This window comes from Dermochelys coriacea, chromosome 1 (genome assembly GCF_009764565.3).
Source record: "Dermochelys coriacea isolate rDerCor1 chromosome 1, rDerCor1.pri.v4, whole genome shotgun sequence".
Classification (NCBI taxonomy): Eukaryota; Metazoa; Chordata; order Testudines; family Dermochelyidae; genus Dermochelys; species Dermochelys coriacea.
In genome coordinates this window covers 158,250,877-158,270,272 of record NC_050068.2, presented here as the reverse complement: position 1 = coordinate 158,270,272, position 19,396 = coordinate 158,250,877, and the positions used below count along the sequence as shown (strand labels likewise).

The 19,396-nt window shown below is 42.8% G+C and overlaps 1 protein-coding gene across 3 annotated transcripts in view; it reads left to right on the top strand.

Moving 5' to 3' along the window:
• ABCG1 (ATP binding cassette subfamily G member 1) overlaps nucleotides 1–19,396 on the top strand; it is an 82,689-nt gene that overhangs the window by 51,411 nt on the left and 11,882 nt on the right. For all 3 annotated transcript variants that reach the window (XM_038382379.2, XM_038382385.2, XM_043506976.1), the window contains exons 3-10: nucleotides 5,832–5,949; nucleotides 7,085–7,217; nucleotides 9,233–9,283; nucleotides 14,019–14,164; nucleotides 15,304–15,427; nucleotides 17,112–17,226; nucleotides 17,855–18,003; nucleotides 18,174–18,275. In XM_038382379.2, the coding sequence (XP_038238307.1) occupies nucleotides 5,832–5,949; nucleotides 7,085–7,217; nucleotides 9,233–9,283; nucleotides 14,019–14,164; nucleotides 15,304–15,427; nucleotides 17,112–17,226; nucleotides 17,855–18,003; nucleotides 18,174–18,275 (938 nt within the window). The remainder of the gene's footprint in view (nucleotides 1–5,831; nucleotides 5,950–7,084; nucleotides 7,218–9,232; nucleotides 9,284–14,018; nucleotides 14,165–15,303; nucleotides 15,428–17,111; nucleotides 17,227–17,854; nucleotides 18,004–18,173; nucleotides 18,276–19,396) is intronic.

Below are 19,396 nucleotides of genomic sequence, written 5' to 3'. Positions count from 1 at the left end.
TATGCCTCTCTGAGGTACAATCCCTCCCTGAACTTCTTCTAAAGCAGTGCAACTCCTTGCTCCCCCAACGTGAATCAGTGCGTAAATGGAACAATTTGGCCAAAGTGAACTGGGAAAAAAGGGAAATTTTGCTATACATGGTAGATATATCACTGGAAAGCAGTCCCTGTATTTGAGAAATGCAAATGTTTCCAAACACATAATCCATTCCTCATGAAAAACATGTGACTCCAGTATAGAATTTATAGGTCAACTGATTCTGTGGAAAATTAGCCTCAATATTCTGTAACAGAAGTCTCTAGTTACTTACGGCTCGGAATGTTTTTAATCCCTGATAAGGGATTATGCAGGGCACAATACTACCACTACATAGTAAAATCTCCTCTCTTTGATTTGGCAGAATTAACCTTTGTAAGTAGAAGGACCTCTCACCCACTCCTACTGAGAATAAGGTATGGTGTTGTATATGTTGGGACTTAATTGTGTGCCAATTAATGACAATGCCAATTAATGACATCCTGATCTAAAATTCATTGAGTTTCTTCTTCTTTGTCCTTTTAAAATCATTCTCGTACTGTGTGTCATAAAGATGATTTTGGCAAGTTTAGTCCACTCTAGTCAAAATACAATATGTAAGATGCTTAAAATGTATCCTGCCAAAGACAGTAGTGCTGGATCCAAATTTTTAAATCTGTCTAATTAAAGGTAGGGATATTTCTTATTTTTCTGCAGTTTTAGCTATTTTCTTCAATTTAATGGACAGGCCTTGAGCAACCGACTTGTTGCACGTTAGATTTCCTTTTGGCAGGAGATCTCTCATTTCCATTTAGAAGAATTTTTACAGTGAAAAAACTCAAGTTACAAAATACACTGAAACTTGACTTACAGGTTTACAAATTTTTAAAAGGAAAATGCAATTAAAACAAGCCTAGTTTATTTTTGAGTCATTAGGTGGACCAGTAGTGGAAATATATTTTTAATCTGTTTTAGTTAAACTAGTGTAACTACTAGTAAAGAGAGGCTTAATTTTTAGTCAATAAATGTATATTTTGGATGAATATTTTGAGGCTATGAAAGTTTTTTAGGCTATGAGTATTTTTTGGATTATATCTCCTTAAGTATTTATAACTAGCCCAGTTCTTTATGCTATAGTATAAAATAGTTATGAAGCACATGCAGTACTTACTGCACTATACTTGGTGCTCATGATGTGTTGCATATTATGAAATCCTTATAGTGAGAATAAATTGTTCTGATATAGATTTTTACTGGTATAGGATAATCTCAAACAGTAGAAATTGGTGTACCAGAAAGTTACAATGGTATTTTCTGTGTTATCACATGAGCTTCATTATTGGCTTTTCTTACAGTCAATAGTATTCTAAACTAAGCTAGTACTTGGGCTAGTTGTGGGAGTAAAGTACTACATAATGAGTGAAATCCTGGATTCATTTAAGTTAATGATAAAATTCTCTTCATTGACTTCAGTGGGGCCAGGTTTTCACATAGTGTAAGGGTATCACATTTGTATGTAATGTGTAGTAATTTTAATTGAGTGATAAGGCCTGACATTCTGGTCCTTCATCAGTCTACTGAAGACTTGAGGTAAAACCAAGAATACTTCAATAAGGACCAGTTTTGACAATAAGGACCAGTTTTGACGTTAAGGACCAGTGTGAAAGGCCATATCCCTATTACAATGATTAAATAAATAAATCTTAACATATTTTAAAAACATACCCTTCAAAAAGGTGTGATTTTTCTTTCCCTTGAATTCTGGGATCCAATCTGTGGTGATACTGACATCAAGGGCAAGACAGGCAGCCACTGGTATCTCATCCTTGCCTTTCTGGATTCCCCTGTCCTAACCCTCATACGGCAGGCTCTTTAAACTAATGTTATTACTGTTCTTGAGGTTTGCTCCATATGGAGGTTGTAATATTGCACCATTAGGGTCATGCTTAAGCACATAGCATCTTGCCAGCTCCCTGATGGCTTGCATTAGTCTGATTAGGCCAGCATTTCAAAACGAATGTCCCCTGGCTTGTGAAAAAAAATGGAGGGATGGTTTCAGAGCCAGTATATGGGAGTATTTTGTTAACTTTTTTTTTTTAAGAGACAACTGTCTGTGGTATTGGGAACAAGCATGTTGCTCCCTCTAGAAGTATTTGAGCTTCTTCTGGCCATGGATGTGCTCCTTGCCTGTGGAACATTCAGAGCAGAGACTAGAGCAAGAATTGGCAACCTTTGGCCTGCAGCCTGCCAGGGTAAGCCAATGGAGGCTGTGGGAAGCAGCGGCCAGCACATCCCTCAGCTTGCACCACTTCCCACAGCCCTCATTGGCTTGGAGTGGCAAATCACAGCCAGTGAGAGCTGCGATCAGCCGAACCTGCGGACACGGCAGGTAAACAAACTGGCCTGGCCTGCCAGGGGGCTTACCCTGGTGGGCTGCATGCCAAAGGTTGCCAATCCCTGGACTATAGTGTGGATCAGAAAGATCTCTCAATCGCATGCCCTGAGTGCACAAGAGTGCCCTCTGTTACTGGAGCAGCATGGACAGAGAACACGGACGAAGAGGAGGAGGAGGAGGAGGAGAAGAAGGAATAAGGGAGAAGGGGAGACCGAGAAAGGGAAGAGGGAATCTGGAGATGAAAGGAAAACAAGATAAGGAAGGATGGGCCATGAAGTGGTAACGAGGAAACAGAAATTATGTGAAGAGAATCTACCACCTATTTTCTTGGTGCTTGTGATCAAGTTCATTTTCTGGCATTTCAGTGTCCCAGTTGCAATCTATGCTAATAATTCCAAGAGTGGGAATATGTAACACATTGTGTGTAAATGTTTCCTGCATATTAACTAACCTAGGTTCAGTGAATTGCCAAATCCCAACATGTCATATGCTTGGTTCTTTTCTTTCCCCCTCCATTTTTGTTTTTATTTCATTATAGAAACATTCAACACAAAGCATTGCTGTTTCCTGCCCCCGACCAATATTTTCAGGTTACAAAGTTTAACCCAAGCAAAGGGTCGTTTTTTAACTCTTTAGAAACAAAAGGAGAGGCAATCCTGAGAAGTACAAATGCACGTCATACTCACTAGTGTATCTCCCAGGTGCAGTTGATGGAAAAAGACCTCTAAATCCAAATAATAAAAGAAGGTACATTAGTGGATCACAGATACAGATTAGAATGAAAATCCAGTTAGACGGTGATGATCTGCAGTCAGCAGTCTCTGTGTTAATGTGGCTTCAGCTTTATAAATGATAGTTAACTAGTTGTCATCTGTTTGAGTGCTAATCTAGACAGTTTTATGCATACAGAACACTGAATCCATGTGTGAGCAAGTAAAATGTCTTTCTCTTCATCAGCATCATTAATGAGTCAAATACTAAAGGTCCTGAATTTCAGTGTACAACAGCCATATTGTTAGATTGGGTATACTTTCAAAGGTTGTCATTAAGCAGCTCGAGATGAACCCAGATCATAACATTTGGATCGAAGGCCTTCATTCAACCAGTCAGATATAGGTGTGGCTATGAGTTTAATCTGCATATCCAATGTTTGGGGGTGTTCCAATTTAGGGCATGTTTACATGAGGAAGTTATGCTGGATAGGTAGAATGTGCATTTAACGTGCTATAGCTATTTCAGAATAGATCCCCATGTGGGCACATTCTGCAATAGCTATTCTAGTCAATTTCCCTGTACAGACAAGCCCTTCGAGTTTTGGCTCAGGTCTATCTTTAGGAGAAAACAATCAAGTAGGATCTTCTGCATAGTACGTCTCCTTTTGCCGGGTTACTTTTGTTGTCGTCTTTGAAGGGAAAGACAAATTTTTATGTATTTTGCTTTTAAGATTTCCAAATATGATGACTGTTACTCTTTTTATTTTTTTGTTGGGCAGAGACTTGGCATAAAACTTGAAGCAACTGCCTGGATTTTTGCTTCAAAGCTGAGGTATTAACTCCTGAGTAGTAGGGATCGCAATGGAGAGGCTATCACCTGGCTAATATACAGGAACAAAGTCTTTGGCAGTTGGACTCCTAAGTCACTTTAGAAAAATTTGTGGACAAGTGGGATCCAGTGAATATAGCATATTTAGATTTTCAGAAAGCCTTTGATAAGGTCCCTTACGAAAGGCTCCTAAGCGAAGTAAGCTGTCATGGGATAAGAGGGAAGGTCCTCTCATGGATCTGTAACTGGTTAAAACAGTGGTCTCCAAACTATTTGGCTTGCGCACCCCCTGGGTGAAGACCAGAAGACCTGCCACAGGCGCGCAGGTGGCGGAAGAAGATAGCCGTGGATGTGCAGAGTTGCTGTTGAAGGAAAAAAAAAATGCGGAGTGCCGTCCGGTGGCGCTCCTGCTGCTGCGCACCCCCTGGGATCATCTCGCGCACCCCAGTTTGGAGACCACTGGGTTAAAAGATAGCAAACACAGGGTATGAATAAATGGTCAGTTTTCAGAATGGAGAGGTAAATAGAGGTGTCCCCCAGGGGTCTGTACTGGGCCCAGTCCTATTCAACATATTCATAAATGATCTGGAAAAAGGGGTAAACAGTGAGGTGGAAAAACTTGCAGATGATACAAAACTACTCAAGTGAGTTAAGTTCCAGGCAACTGCCATCCCTCAAAACTGGGTGACTGGGCAACAAAATGGCAGATGAAATTCAGTGTTGATAAATGCAAAGTAATGCACATTGGAACACATAATCCCAACTATACATATAAAATGATGGGGTCTAAATTAGCTGTTACAACTCAAGAAAGAGATCTTGGAGTCATTGTGGATAGTTCTCTGAAAACATCCACTCAGGGTGCAGCTGCAGTCAAAAAAGCAAACCGAATGTTCGGAATCATTAAGAAAGGGATAGATAATAAGACAGAAAATATCATATTGCCTCTATATAAATCCATGGTATGCCCGCATCTTGAATACTGCGTGCAGATGTGGTCGCCCCATCTCAAAATAGTTATTATGGAATTGGAAAAGGTTCAGAAAAGAGCAACAAAAATGATTAGGGGTATGGAACGGCTGCCATATGAGGAGAGATTAATAAGACTGGGACTTTTCAGCTTGGAAAAGAGACAACAAAGGGGGGATATGATAGAGGTCTATAAAATCATGACTGGTGTGGAGAATGTAAAGAAGGAAGTGTTATTTACTCCTCATACCACAAGGACTAGGGGTCACTAAATGAAATTAATAGGCAGCAGGTTTAAAACAAAAGGAAATATTTTTTCACACAACGCACAGTCAGTCTGTGGAACTCTTTTTGCCAGAGGATGTTGTGAAGTCCAAGACAATAACAGGGTTCAAAAAAAAACTAGATAAGTTCATGGCGGATAGGTCCATCAATGGCTATTAGCCAGGATGAGCAGGGATGGTGTCCCTAGCCTCTGTTTGGTAGAAGCTGGGAGTGGGTGACGGGATGGATCACTGGATGATGATCTGTTCTGTTCATTCCCTCTGGGGAACCTGGCATTGGCCACTGACAGAAGACAGGATACTGGGCTAGATGGACCTTTGGTCTGACCCAGTATGGCTGTTCTTATGTTCTTGGAGTGAATCAAAAATAGAGCCATTTTTAAACGGATCAGTGTAGCCTCATCACCACTACTCAAGTAGCAGAAAAAGGCTGCAACCTCCAGTGCATTCTATAGGTTGTGGTAGTGGCTGTGGTGTGCTGATATAACTGCCAGCTTCCTCCCAGCCTCTTGCATTCCACTCACTAACAGCCATCCTTGTCACCTCTGCATAGGTGAAGCATATTTCACATACAGTAAATAACTGTGAAGTGTCACCATTTAGTAATATTTTCTTTCTTCCTTCAGGTTACAAGACCCTTTTGAAAGGAATTTCAGGGAAGTTCAGCAGTGGAGAACTTGTTGCAATTATGGGCCCTTCTGGGGCTGGGAAATCAACACTCATGAATATACTGGCAGGGTACAGGTCAGTATAAAGGACCACCATGATAATTTAATCTGACCTCTGTTGGAAAATCAGAAGGACTCTATAGTGGTCCCCCGTTCTCAAGTGGGGAGGGGCCATGCTGTTCCCACAGCTTCTTGGGGCATTCGTCTGGCGGCAGTCTAGGCAGCTACTCGAAGTTACTCATCTGTCTCCTCCAACCGCGGGGGCAGCTCCATCTGGGAGCTAGTCTGGGATCCTGTAGATCTCTCAGCTCCCTGAAAGAGATATCTGCTTCCTCTGGTGGTCCAGCCCCAATTGAGCTCCAGGGCTCTCCTTTTATACTTCCTGTCCCACTTCTGGACTTCCAGTGCCAGAGGCGGGGTGGATTCAGTTCTGCCCACTAGGGGGGAGTCTAGTGGTCCCTTGCTCTCTAGTTCAGAGGGAGGCCACTCCACCTCTCTACAGCCTCTCACCCAATATTTGTAGAAAATAAGTGCTTCACAAATATTGAATTATACTATCCCCATTGTCATGTTCCTATGTTCGATACAGCAGACATTTCTGAGTTATTTGTTTAAATGCAAAAATGCAAGATTAATATATAGTTATTAAAATTTCAAAAATGAGAAATGGCTGCTGACCAGCCATCTGACGAATTTGGCCCAAGATTTTATCTGTGGAATATTTTAAATTAGGTTTTATCAACACTTTGAAAATATGTTTCCATCAAAATGTCAGGATGTAAGAATAATTCTTCATTAAACTGCAATATGTGAAACAACTGGGTGGTTTCCCTCCCCTCCCCCCATAAGCTGTTGCTTTCTTCTGCTGCTGCCACCAGATCACAAAAAGGAGGGGCAGAGACACCTTACAAACAGCCTTTCAAGAAATGACCCAGCATTTCTGCAAACATTCAGATGGGCAGCACACTTTTTGCACAAGTTTGAATTAATTTTTTTGCCAAGGTGTGACATTTCTTATGTAACAATACACACGCGCGCGTGCACACAGACGCACACACAGGACATGTGCGCCTCCCTCCACTGTCTGTTTTGGTACTAAGAAATCACTTTAAAAAGACGCTACAATTACCCAATGGGCCCACTCTCTGAGATGTGTAGTAAAGATTACAAAGGGAACTCTCGCTCTGACTCACTTTTTTGTTTCATTTCAGAGAGACTGGGATGAAAGGAGCGATCTTCATTAACGGGCAGCCTCGTGACCTGCGCTCTTTTCGCAAAGTGTCCTGTTACATCATGCAAGATGACATGCTGCTCCCTCATCTTACTGTCCAAGAAGCTATGATGGTGAACTTTCTATCTGGTTCTGATTGTTTTGGGGTATGGGACTAGAGTGAGGCCTCCTCTATGCATGAGCACGCATTTTTATTCCTGGCTGTGGTTCTAGGAATTAGATTGGACTTCACTTGAGTCTCCCAGGCTTCACTGCTGTTTTAAGATCACTGTTAGGGTTCAGAAGAAAATTTGTGAGCCTGCATTCATTTCCCCCTCAGGGAAATAAAATACCATGACAGGCTAGTGTCTGGATAATAACGGCAACAATAGGCTGGTACCAGAGAAGGGCAACTACACCTTCTCACCCACGCATCCTCCCAGTGCCTACCAGTATCCTGTCACTTGTTCCGTATTCAGGTAGCTGCCAACCATTGGAGCCTGAAATGCTGGTCATGGCCAGTGTTGCCAGACTAAGAGTCTGTGAGACCCCTGTGTGAATCTCTTTCCTTGGAACATTGGCAGGTGATCTATTAAATCTCCCTGTCAGGTTTCCATGTCCTAACCAGGTGATTCTATGCTGGCATGATGCTGCTGTATGCCAGGGCTCCTGGCTGTCACTACTCTTTTTTTTTTTGTCTCTGTCTTGGGTCCAGGAGCCCTCAGATACAGTCTCTTTCCTTCTGTCTTCACCTGGGCTCCCTTTGAAGGAGTCCAGGCCTTAACGTTGATAAACACTCTTCCTTTTCGCTCTTGACGTAGTGCCTGTTTACTGAGAGCCAGTTTGAGTGTTCAGTCTGTAACCTTCTGCTGCTCAGTTTGATGAGAAAATCAGCCCAATAGTTTTGTTGTACCTGCCGAACCTTCAATATATAAAGTCAGTAGTTCATGGCTGTTATCATTTGGTAAGGAGAAAAGGGCTTTCATCAATTTTCTCTAAGGCCACAAGGGACCGTTACGATCAGCTAGTCTGGCATATGCCTTATCTGTTTACTTTCCAGAGCTGTAATTTTTCTAATACTGATTTCTGGAAGGGATAGTCTCTGTCTTTCCTAGTTCGTTTAGTTGAAATCAAAGTCAAAGACCAATAGGGTAATGTTTTTCAAAGTGGCTGACTAAATTACAGCTGCAAAAAAAGAGCCTCTTTTGGTAAGTTGGGCCCAGATGATATACTTTGTCTAAATTAACCACCCAAAGTGCTGAAAAATTAATTAGTTAACATTTAATTGCTTCTAATAAAGGCAGAGCAGAATTTTTTAGTTACCTCTTAAGACAGCAGATGACATCTTATACAGCATTATTTATCTTTCTACTTATTTTCTACATCACTGTAGTATCTGAGCACTTTACAAACACTAATGAATTTATCTTTTTAAGACTTCTGTGTGGTAGGGAAATATTGCTGTCATCACTTTACAGATGGGGAGTTAAAGCAGAGAGACTCTGACTTAGCCAGCATCACACAGGAAGTGTGTGGCAGAGCAAGGAATTGAACTTCCTGCATCCCATGCTGCTTCCTTGTCCACTGAACTATCCTTTCTGATATGATAGAGCATTTCTATTAAGCACTTATTTTTGTCGGTGCCTTAAGAAAGCATGCATATACCTACACTATACTCATGATTAGAACATCATAGCTATTACTGCTTTTCTTAAGCTTCTGATTTCTAATTTCTGCCTCATGTTAGAACAAATTGTCAAGTTGCAATTCTGGCATTGTGTGTTTTAGGCCAGGTCTACACTACAGACTTATATCGATATAACTACGTTGCTCGGGGGTATGTGTATGAAAAATCCACACCCCTGAGCAACATAGTTAGACTGACCTAACCCCTGGTGCAGACAGTGCTATGTCGGCGGGAACTTCTCCTGTCGACATAGCTGCTGCCTCTCAAGGAGGTGGATTAACTACACCAATAGGAGAAGCTCTCCTGTCAGTGCTTCAGCAGCACAGCTGCATTGGTGTATCTGTGCCAGTGCAGCATTTTAAGTGCAGACCTGCCCATAGACTTACAGTGGATATTCCAAAGATGATATGTTGCTGACCAGTTCCAATTTAACTTGCATCATATTATGTGTTTATATAATAGGTATCTGCTCATCTGAAACTTCAAGAGAAGGATGAAGGCAGAAAGGAGATGGTATGTATATTGCCCTTCAAACTGAGGTATTCCTTTGGCTGCATAGTGAAGATGTCAGAGTGAAATTTATATAGCTTGAGTTTGTATCTAAAATTGAATTGAAATTAATGTGCATGAATGGGGTAAATTATAACATAACAAAGTTGACAGCTGTTACTATGTGGGAGGGATAGTAAAATCCTACAAATGTAGCACTCAGCATGGCTGAGGGGAAGGTTGATTAGGTAAACATGAAAGATTTATTCAAATATATTGCAGTTTTTGTGGGGCTTTTTTAGTTGCACTTTGTGGCTCAAATTTTTGGACCTACATGCCTAAGGGCACACACACTCTTGCACATGCCCATACTAATCCCCAGTGCCTGGCTACGAGTACAATTTCGTTGCTGTGTGTGTGCATCTAGGAATGCACAAACATAGTCAATAGCTCTTAAAAGAAGGAGTACTTGTGGCACCTTAGAGACTAACAAATTTATTAGAGCATAAGCTTTCGTGAGCTACAGCTCACTTCATCGGATGCATTTGGTGGAAAGCTGTAGCTCACGAAAGCTTATGCTCAAATAAATTTGTTAGTCTCTAAGGTGCCACAAGTACTCCTTTTCTTTTTGTGGATACAGACTAACACGGCTGCTACTCAATAGCTCTTACAACTGCTACAGAAATTTGCAAGCATAAGTCAGGTACTGCACACATAAGGGCATAAGTCTTTGGGTACATCTTGCCAGGCAGAAAGGGTGTGTGTTTCAATCATGTTAGTTCAGTTGAGTTAACACAATTAAAAAGCTCCGTGAAGGTGCAGGCTAACACATCTGAAACTGTTAGTTTGCCACTCCGTGGTCTAGTGGGGAGACTAAGCTTAAAATACAGCCAGCTGATATGGCTTCTGACATGTTAGCTTGCATCTTAATGGGATTTCTTGTTAAGCTAACTCAGTTGAAGTAACAGAATTAGAAAATGCACCCTTTTTGTCTGGCAAGCCAGGGCCTTTGAAAATGTGGGCCTGTGTTCCTAGGCAGACTTGCAGCTCAGGTGCTCATCACTGTGTAGGTGGGGTTACAGGAGCATTCCCATGCATGTGATAAAAGACCTATTCATTGCTGTGTAGATGTTTTAATACAGAATGTGATTGGGGCAGGGAGGATGGCAATTGAGGCTAAAAATAAAGAAATCACAGCACTGGTGAAAGCAGACACAGTTCAGGTTGTTGAGAGATTCATGAGAAGCGAAATATTAGGTCAGGTTTTTTTTACTAAAATACGATATTTTGTTAGCTGGGGTTTATTTTTGCATGCTTAAAGCTGTTTTTGTCCTGCATAAAATGACACTAACAAGCAAAAGACACGTCCCTGTGTGTCTTAATGTAGGAAGCCTTTAGTGTGATTGTGGGCAATGCTGGGGCTAATAGGAATTGCATAATAATGTGTTCCTGTAGTTAAAGCAGTGACTACATGTCAAGAGAACTGGGTTCTATTCCTGGCTCTGTTACTGACTTGCTGTATTACTTTGAGCAAGTCTGACTCGGTTATCCCAGTTGTAAGATGACAGTAATACTTCACCATCCTTATAAAAGGTCTTCATTCAAGAGGAGCTATAGAAGTCTAAACTATTGTTGTTTTAATAATTGAATGTTGTATAAGTGACATTATGGGATAAATCCTGCAGTGCTTATGTAACCCGTGCACCTCCTGGGTGTGGTGCTCTGTCCCCACTAGTGGCACCCACATCACTTAGATATTGGAGTCTGCTACAGTTCTTAACTAAGGCTATATTGCTTTTTAGCTCATGCAGTAGAGGCTTATGTCTTTAGCTCCAAAGGTCCCAGGTTCGATCTTGTCTGCCGACAACCGGGGTCTGTTGGTGTTATAAGTGGGTGCAGCACGGGGCTCGGTGCAGGAGGGGTGCAGGGTGTGGCAGGGGGCTCAGGGCAGGGAGTTGGGGTGCGGGCTCTTGCTTGGCGCCACTTACCTTGAGTGGCTCAGAGTGGCAGCGGCGCGTAGTGAGGCTAAGGCAGGCTCCCTGCCTGCCCTGGTCCTGCACCTCTCCCAGAAGCGGCTGGCACCACGTCCCTGCAGCCCCTGGGGGAGGAGGGACAGAGGGCTCTGCATGCTGCTCTTGCCTGCAGCTCCCATTTGCCGTGGTTCCCCGTTCCCGGCCAATGGGAGCTATGCGTGGGTGGTGCCAGGGGCCGCAGGGACGTGGTTCCGGCCGCTTCCGGGAGTGGTGCAGGGGCAGGGCAGACAGGGAGCCTGCCTTAGCCACATAGCGCCATGGGGGTAGCAATCCCGCGGGCCGGATCCAAAGCTCTGATAGGACGGATCCAGCCCGCGGGCCGTAGTTTGTCCACCCTGACTTAGAGATTAATGAGTCTGCTACAGCCTTAGCTAAGGGCCGGGTGGCTTTTAGCTCATGAAGTAGAGACTCATGACTAAGCTTCAGCAGACCCAGGATCAATCCCGCCCGCCGACGACTGGGGTCTGTCAGTGTTACACTTACTCAAGAAAAACTCTCGTTGAAGTCGATGGGAATTCTTTCTGAAAAAAGATTGCAGGAACTGGTCTGTTTTATTACTGCTGCTTGTAAGAACCCATAAGCCTAGAACTATGTTCTCTGGCAGGTGCTGCTTCCTCATCAGCACCAGGGGCCTGTGTAGGGTTGCTGCTAAGAGGAACTGGGAGGCTAAGCACTGCAGGAAATCCCACTCTAAGAGTCATGAGAGACAACTTTCCTTGATTGGCTGGCACTCCCCATATAAACCAGGAAACCGCTTCTGGGAGTCGCCTGAGCAATGCAGACCTCTGGTGTGCTTCTGCCTTAGATCCCCCTCACTGCAACTTGCCTTGATTCCCTGCTCTTGACCTAGACTCAGCTCCTGAGCCCAGCCTTGATTTATTGTCTCTGGCTTAAGACCATTACAGACTCTGTGAAAGACCCCGGCCCAGCCTGACCCAATTCTCACCTCATGCTCCCAATTTGGTAATGGACTCTGACTTTGCAGTTTTTACCTGCCCTTGCCCTTTGACCTTCGGCTCCGATGCCAGCAGCTCATTCTGTGTCCCCAAGCCACCCACGACCCAGCCTTAACATACGACTAGTACTACTTAAATACAACACAACTCTATCCCAAACAGATTGCTTGCTGCATTTTCTTTCTTTGGGAGTTCAAGATTTAGGGTGTCCATGATTTTTCTGGGTACTGTCACTTTTTCTTTACTGGAAGAAATGCCAGATTTTAATTTCTGTTAACCTAGTATAAATGCTGAGGAGCCATCTTGTGCTTCCCAGATCCAGGCACCATTACACATCTCATCTGCATGGAAATGGCAAAGGAGGTGGGGGATCAGCCACCTGCGGGGCACAGTCTACCTGACCTGGGCCCACTGAGGTTGCTTTATGATGCAGAAATCCATACCAGGAAAGCGGGTCAGGGCTAAGTGAGTGAGGATGTGCCCTTCTGCCATGTATATTGGCCAAACTGGACAGTCTCTGTGTAAAAGAATAAATGGACACAAATCAGACATCAAGAATTATAACATTCAAAAACCAGTCAGAGAACGCTTCAGTCTCTCTGGTCACTCGATTACAGACCTAAAAGTGGCAATTCTTCAACAAAAAAACTTCAAAAACAGACTCCAATGAGAGACTGCTGAATTGGAATTAATTTGCAAACTGGATACAATTAACTTAGGCTTGAATAAAGCCTGGGAGTGGATGGGTCATTGCACACATTTAAAACTATTTCCCCTTGTTTATCTTCCCTCCCCCCCCCACTGTTCCTCACATGTTCTTGTCAACTGCTGGAAATGACCCACCTTGATTATCACTACAAAAGGTCCCCCCGCTCTCCTGCTGGTAATAGCTCACCTTTCCTGATCACTCTTGTTACAGTCTTTATGGTAACACCCATTGTTTCATGTTCTCTGTGTATATAAAATCTCCCCACTGTATTTTCCACTGCATGCATCCGATGAAGTGAGCTGTAGCTTACAAAAGCTTATGCTCAAATAAATTTGTTAGTCTCTAAGATGCCACAAGTACTCCTTTTCTTTTTGAGGATGGGAAGTGGATGGTCCCATATTGACTGGAGAGGGAGTTCAGACTGGAGCTATATTCCTTTTTCTATGGTGTATCAGGGCAGCAGTGACAACGAGAAGTCCTTGGTAGATTGCTCTGAACCACACTACTTGGGTGCATGGGGTGAGGTCAGGTGCACAGGCCTCTCAGGGATGTCCCGCCAAATTTCACACACACCCCTGGGGGATCTGTCAGGGTTTATGGATGCTCCGTGGCCTATTGACTCAACGACTTGAGAGGAACTCTGCTTGAGACTCTGAGGTTTCCTCCCACTCTGCCCCTTCCTGCAGAATTAGCTGTGGCTGTGCTTCTCATAGATGAGAGACGGGAAAATCCTTTCTGACCCATGTGGTGGTCACTTTACACCCTTCCTGAAGCATTCAGAGATTGTAATACATTTTCTTTGCCTTTGTTTCTGACCTAATTGTACACACAATAGGGACGAGAAAAGGTATTTGAAACCCTTAGAAACAACAGAGCGTGAGGAGTGTTCTGTACATCCTCTGAGTAAGTATCCCAGAGAATCTGCATAAATCATGAGGGTGTTCAACTGGTTTGTTTTCATCCTGTAAAGAAAAACCAGTGATAATAGTAAGAGAAGTTTTGGGGTTTTTTTGTGGTAACAATCTAAACGACCCACATTGTTGCTTTGATTCTGTCCCCAGGTAAAGGAGATCTTGACAGCTCTGGGTTTGCTGACATGTGCCAATACAAGAACTGGAAGTCTTTCTGGGGGCCAGAGGAAGCGTCTTGCCATTGCTTTGGAGCTGGTGAACAACCCGCCAGTTATGTTTTTTGATGAACCTACCAGGTAAATCAAGGTCAAATGTTAGAAAGTGGACCACTGCTACTATGGGTGGGATTCACAGAAGTATTTAGGCACCTAATACCCATTGATATAAATGGGACTTGGATGCCTACCTACCTTTGTGAGACACCCCCCTACCCCCCCCAGCATGTGCTAGAGAACTACCACAGAACGTACTAGCCCTTGTTAGCATCTTAGCTGAAATAGAAGAAAATCAAGACTTTCCTTTGAAACGTAGCCAGCAGATTATATGATGCATCAGGCTATGTAGCTTCATGTTTGCTACACTCGCCTTTCATTGCTAGAAAATGCTTCTGGTATGTTTTATTTAAAATATTTGTATCAGCATCAGTAAAAACTGTAATTTTTGAGTACTGTTTTTAAAGGGCCTGATTTGCATCTTTGTTACTCCAGTTTATTCTGACATAGTACTGTAGAAAGCAACTGTTACACCTGCATACAGCAATAGAGCAATTCAACCGCCAAGAAATAATTTTAATAGGGTCACCAGTTAGTGCACTGGGTTACTGTTGTAACCTGACATGACATGGGGCTATTAAAGGTGGCTGTTAGGGAAACAATATACAAGGGGGAGATTGAGAGAAATCCTAGAGGATCCCACAGAAGAGAGGCAGAAAAAATTCATCAGAATTTTTATAATTTTATAATGTGTAGTTTCCCTTTAAGTGAAGATGGCCAATTAGCTTAAACATTTTTGATAATTGAATTTTTTAAATATAATATATTTAGGATCAAATTCTGCCCTCAAGTAGACACTCGTGTCAGTCCTAAAGACAGTCGGGCCACAGGTGTGTATCTGAGAGTAGAATTTAGTTTGTTCGACTTGAGAGCGTCATTAGTCAGAACCCACAATCACAGAATTTGAAAATTGCATTAGGTAGCTCTGAGAATAGCTCCCATTTTAATTAAGTATGATGCATGCCTGATAAAGGAAAAGGCTGGGGGGGCGGGGAAGAGAAATACTATTCCACACAGCATCTCTGGATTCTTGTTAGATGATAAAGATGCATTTTGTAAAAAGGTAATAATGAGAGACAGAAACATCATAGCCCAAGTATTATTTTGAACAGTTGCATATGGAACCACAGATCTATTAAACACCTTTGTGCCTTTATTTTCAGTGGCTTGGACAGTGCATCTTGCTTTCAGGTTGTCTCTCTCATGAAGGCATTAGCCCAGGGTGGCAGGTCCATAATCTGCACTATTCATCAACCGAGTGCCAAACTGTTTGAGTTATTTGATCAGGTACTCTTCAGAAATTCTTCTCTTTACATATTTGTTTGAATATGTTGTATCTATAATTGGTGTAGGCTGGAGATAATGCAAAAATCACAGATCATGTCCCAGATCAGTATCACTGGAGTCATAGGTTTGAACAAAAAGATTTTCACTTTTTCCCTTCATGTTCCTATTTTTATATTGTATTATATTATTTATTTGATTTTAAAGAATCTGGCTGGTAAATTTTAGAAGTCGTGATTATCACACTTTTGAATTTTGGGTCCTTTCCTGCCTATGTTTTGTGTGTGTTTATAGTAAATAAGAATTAGTATGAGTGTGTTACTGTTAAGGTCGGTAATGTTGCTGGACCAAATTCTCATCCTGGCTACTCTGGTGTAAATTCAGAAAATTCCATTGATTTTTTTGATGGAATTTCTCCGGTTTGACCCTGAATAACTGAGAACATATTGCTTTTTTGCATTCATGTGAAAAGAATAAAACGGAAAAATGAAATCTGTCAGAAATCTTTGTTCACACTGATGGCAGGATATGGTCTGTTCTTGTTTAGATTAGATTTAAGTTTACTTTAAACTTTTTATGCCATTTAAGTGAGAGTTGTGAGAGCTTAGAGAAAACCTAAACAAGCTCTTGAAGATTACCACTCTTTCAATGAGTTTAAATGAAGTCAATAGAAAGGCTAAAAGCAAGACTAATCAAGCTATTTCTTACTGCTCTTCCTTCTCCTCCTCCTGTTCTCTCATTGCCCCCTGAATTCACCAGCCCCATCTTCATACCAAAAATACAAATAATTTATGGAAATAAGATGGCACAGTCGTGCCATTTCCAGCCTGGTTTCCAACCTGTGTGTAAGGCAGGGGTGGGCAAACTTTTTTTGGCCCGAGGGCCACATCGGGGTTGCAAAACTTTATGGAGGGCCAGGTAGGGAAGGCTGTGCCTCCCCAAATAGCCTGGCCCCCATCCAACCCCCCGCTTCTTGTCCCCTGACCGCCCTCTCCTGGGACCCCTGCCCCAACTCCCCCCCAGACCCCACACCCTATCCAATCCCCCCTTCTTCCTGTCCCCTGACTGCCCCGACCCTATCCACACCCCAGCCCCCCCCCATGTTCCCCGTTCCCTGACTGGTGCCCTCCACCTCCCCCCGAACATCCGCCCCATCCAACCGCCCCCTGCTCCCTGTCTGCCCCTCGGGGCTTCCCGTCCCTTTACCATGCTGAAGCCAGCCACGCTGCCCGCGCTGCCTGGCAGGAGCAGCAGACCACAGCGCTGGCAGTGCAGTGAGTGGAGGCTGCAGGGAAGGGGGAACAGTAGGGGAGGGGCTGGGGGCGAGCCTCCCCAGCTGGGAGCTCAGGGGCCGGGCAGGATGGTCCTATGGGCTGGATGTGGCCCATGGGCCATAGTTTGCCCACTTATGGTCTAAGGGGTGAATCATGATGTTTCTATATTAGTACCCTACAAGCCCTGAAGAGGTAGTTTTGCAGAGTTCACATCTTGAACATCTCTAATATTCTGCAAATTTTCCATTAATTGTAATTCCACATTCAGTGTTGACAAATCTTTTCAATCCATTGCTATTTCCTTCCAAATCAAACAGCTAGTAACTGACTACTCCAGTTGCTGTCAGAAAGCAGGTAGACACACGTTCAAAGGTTCTGATGTTTTCTCACTTTCTATCTTTTTTATTTTTCAGCTCTGTGTTTTAAGTCAAGGACAATGTATTTACCGTGGGAAAGTGTTAAACCTTGTCCCTTATTTGAGAGATTTGGGTTTAAGCTGTCCAACCTACCACAATCCAGCAGATTTTGGTAAGGAAAATTGAATAATTTTTCCAGTTTGGTTATTTTGCTTTTGATTAGCTCTTCTGAATGAAATAGAAATAGTGAGGCTTTTATTGGTTTTTGTTTATATATTTTTACTGTGTCAGTGTGGAATGAGTCTCCTGTTTTTTGTAAATCATTTTAATGGCATCTAGCGGTGGAACTAATTAGTGACTTTTTCTGATTGAATTGCAAACTATGGAGTAGTAGAAAATGAAAGGCAGAATGTGTCACACCTATAAACTACCATGGTTTTCTAACGAAACACCACAGCCCTTATGAAAACAATACAATATCATTCTACAGTCATAGCTAAGTGATTCACAGTAGCAGTAGGGACCAAAAGAAACAGGTCTGAAATCCATATAATGAGTACTAAGGCAGCCATACATTCACTATATTTCCTTTAAAATGTTGTATTTAACAAGTATTAGCAGCAGAAAAATGTGGGCTTTTTACATACAAATATTGTGCATTTAAGGCCTGCTTCTGCTCCCATTGAAATCAGTGGCAAAAGCTCTCATTGACTTCAGTGTTGCAGGATTAGGCCCCAGTAGCCAAGCTTGTGACTAATGCATGGTGTAGAATGAGTACATCTCTTCTAAATGCTGTGTAGTGATGGAGGTTGCATCTGGTGAATACGGGGACCAGAACAGTCGGCTGGTCAGAGCAGCACGGGAAGGGAAGTGCAACACAGACTACAAGAGAGATGCTGGTGGCGAGCATGAACTGAACCCCTTCTTATGGCATCGACCCTCTGAAGAGGTAAATCCATGCAGAGCACTGAAGGGGAGGGAGGTTGAGAGAAATAATCTAAATATTAAGGAAGTAGCGGAGAGCTTTGCATGTTCTGCTGCGTGAAGTTGGGGCTTGTTAGTGAAAAGTAAATAAGATTCTGCAAGGAGCTTAGTTTGTTGTGTTGTCTGTCGCCTCAGGATTCTTCATTCACAGAAGGCTGTCACAGCTTCTCAGCTAGCTGCCTCACCCAGTTCTGCATCCTCTTTAAAAGAACTTTTCTCACCATCATGAGGGATTCGGTAAGGCTGCTTTTAACGTATTTTTGTAGCCAAGGGCACTTTTCGTGTGTTTGTGATGTGGTGTCCTGGGCTTAAACTTCAGCATCCACCTTATGTGCGTGCAGATTGGCATAGAACTTTGCAACACGGTGGTTGTGTTTTGAGTCTCAGTAATAATAGTACGAGAGTGGGGAATCATGCAGTTTTCACTGGTATTCCGATAGGAGAAATGTCTGGAAAAAATCCCATCCAGGGCCTGATTCTCTGCTACGCTACACCCTGTGCAGTCATTACACCAGTGCAAAGGGAGTGCAAAGCTGCATTGGTGTAAATGATTCTGCCAACTGCAAGGCAGTGGAGAATCAGGCTGTTGTTAATTACAGTGTCATAAGGGGAGGAGTGGGATAAATTTGTCCTTTTCAAATATAACCGGACAGTTTAGTAAGGTGAAGTCACAGTGTGCATTGTGTACGTGTTTGGGTGTATGGAGGCTGCACAGCAGCAAGAATCTTGGGAGGAATTCTCAGGCCACTCAGCTCGAGTTCCTTTTGTGGCTCTGACCGGCTACCCTGGATTAGGAGCTTCACCACCCTGTGAAATGCTACAGCCTGCATTTCTACACCTGCCAGCATGGGACCATTGCCCCAGTTGGTCAAAGTTCCCAACAGTTAATTAAGGTAAATTAAAATGTTTAGTTAAGACACTGTAATCTTAATGTCAAGGAATAATAGCTTCCAAAAAGGTATATCCAGTCTCAGATTTTCCAGATTACCCATCTAGGCATTATCCACTTAGAAAATTATGAGTTTTACTAGTTACCTACAGAGGCTACCCCACAGATAAGAGCTTCAAAAGACCATTCTCTCACTGTATAATAGTTTCCTCATCTCTTCCCTGTGGGATGCTCAAATTGGGCACTTAATAGCTATTACTTTAGGAAGTTTCTTTTTGCCTAATCATAAAGATGCAACTATTCTAGATTTTCTTCTGGCCATATCTATTTGTAGTCATACTGAATTACTGAGAGAATACCAAAAGCTAATCAATATCAGATTAATTTGGTTTTGTCAATATAAGCTCAAAATATCTTGTCTGACTCTTTCAGGGCCCTTTCTATTATGATTCAGCTACTTTTTAGGCAG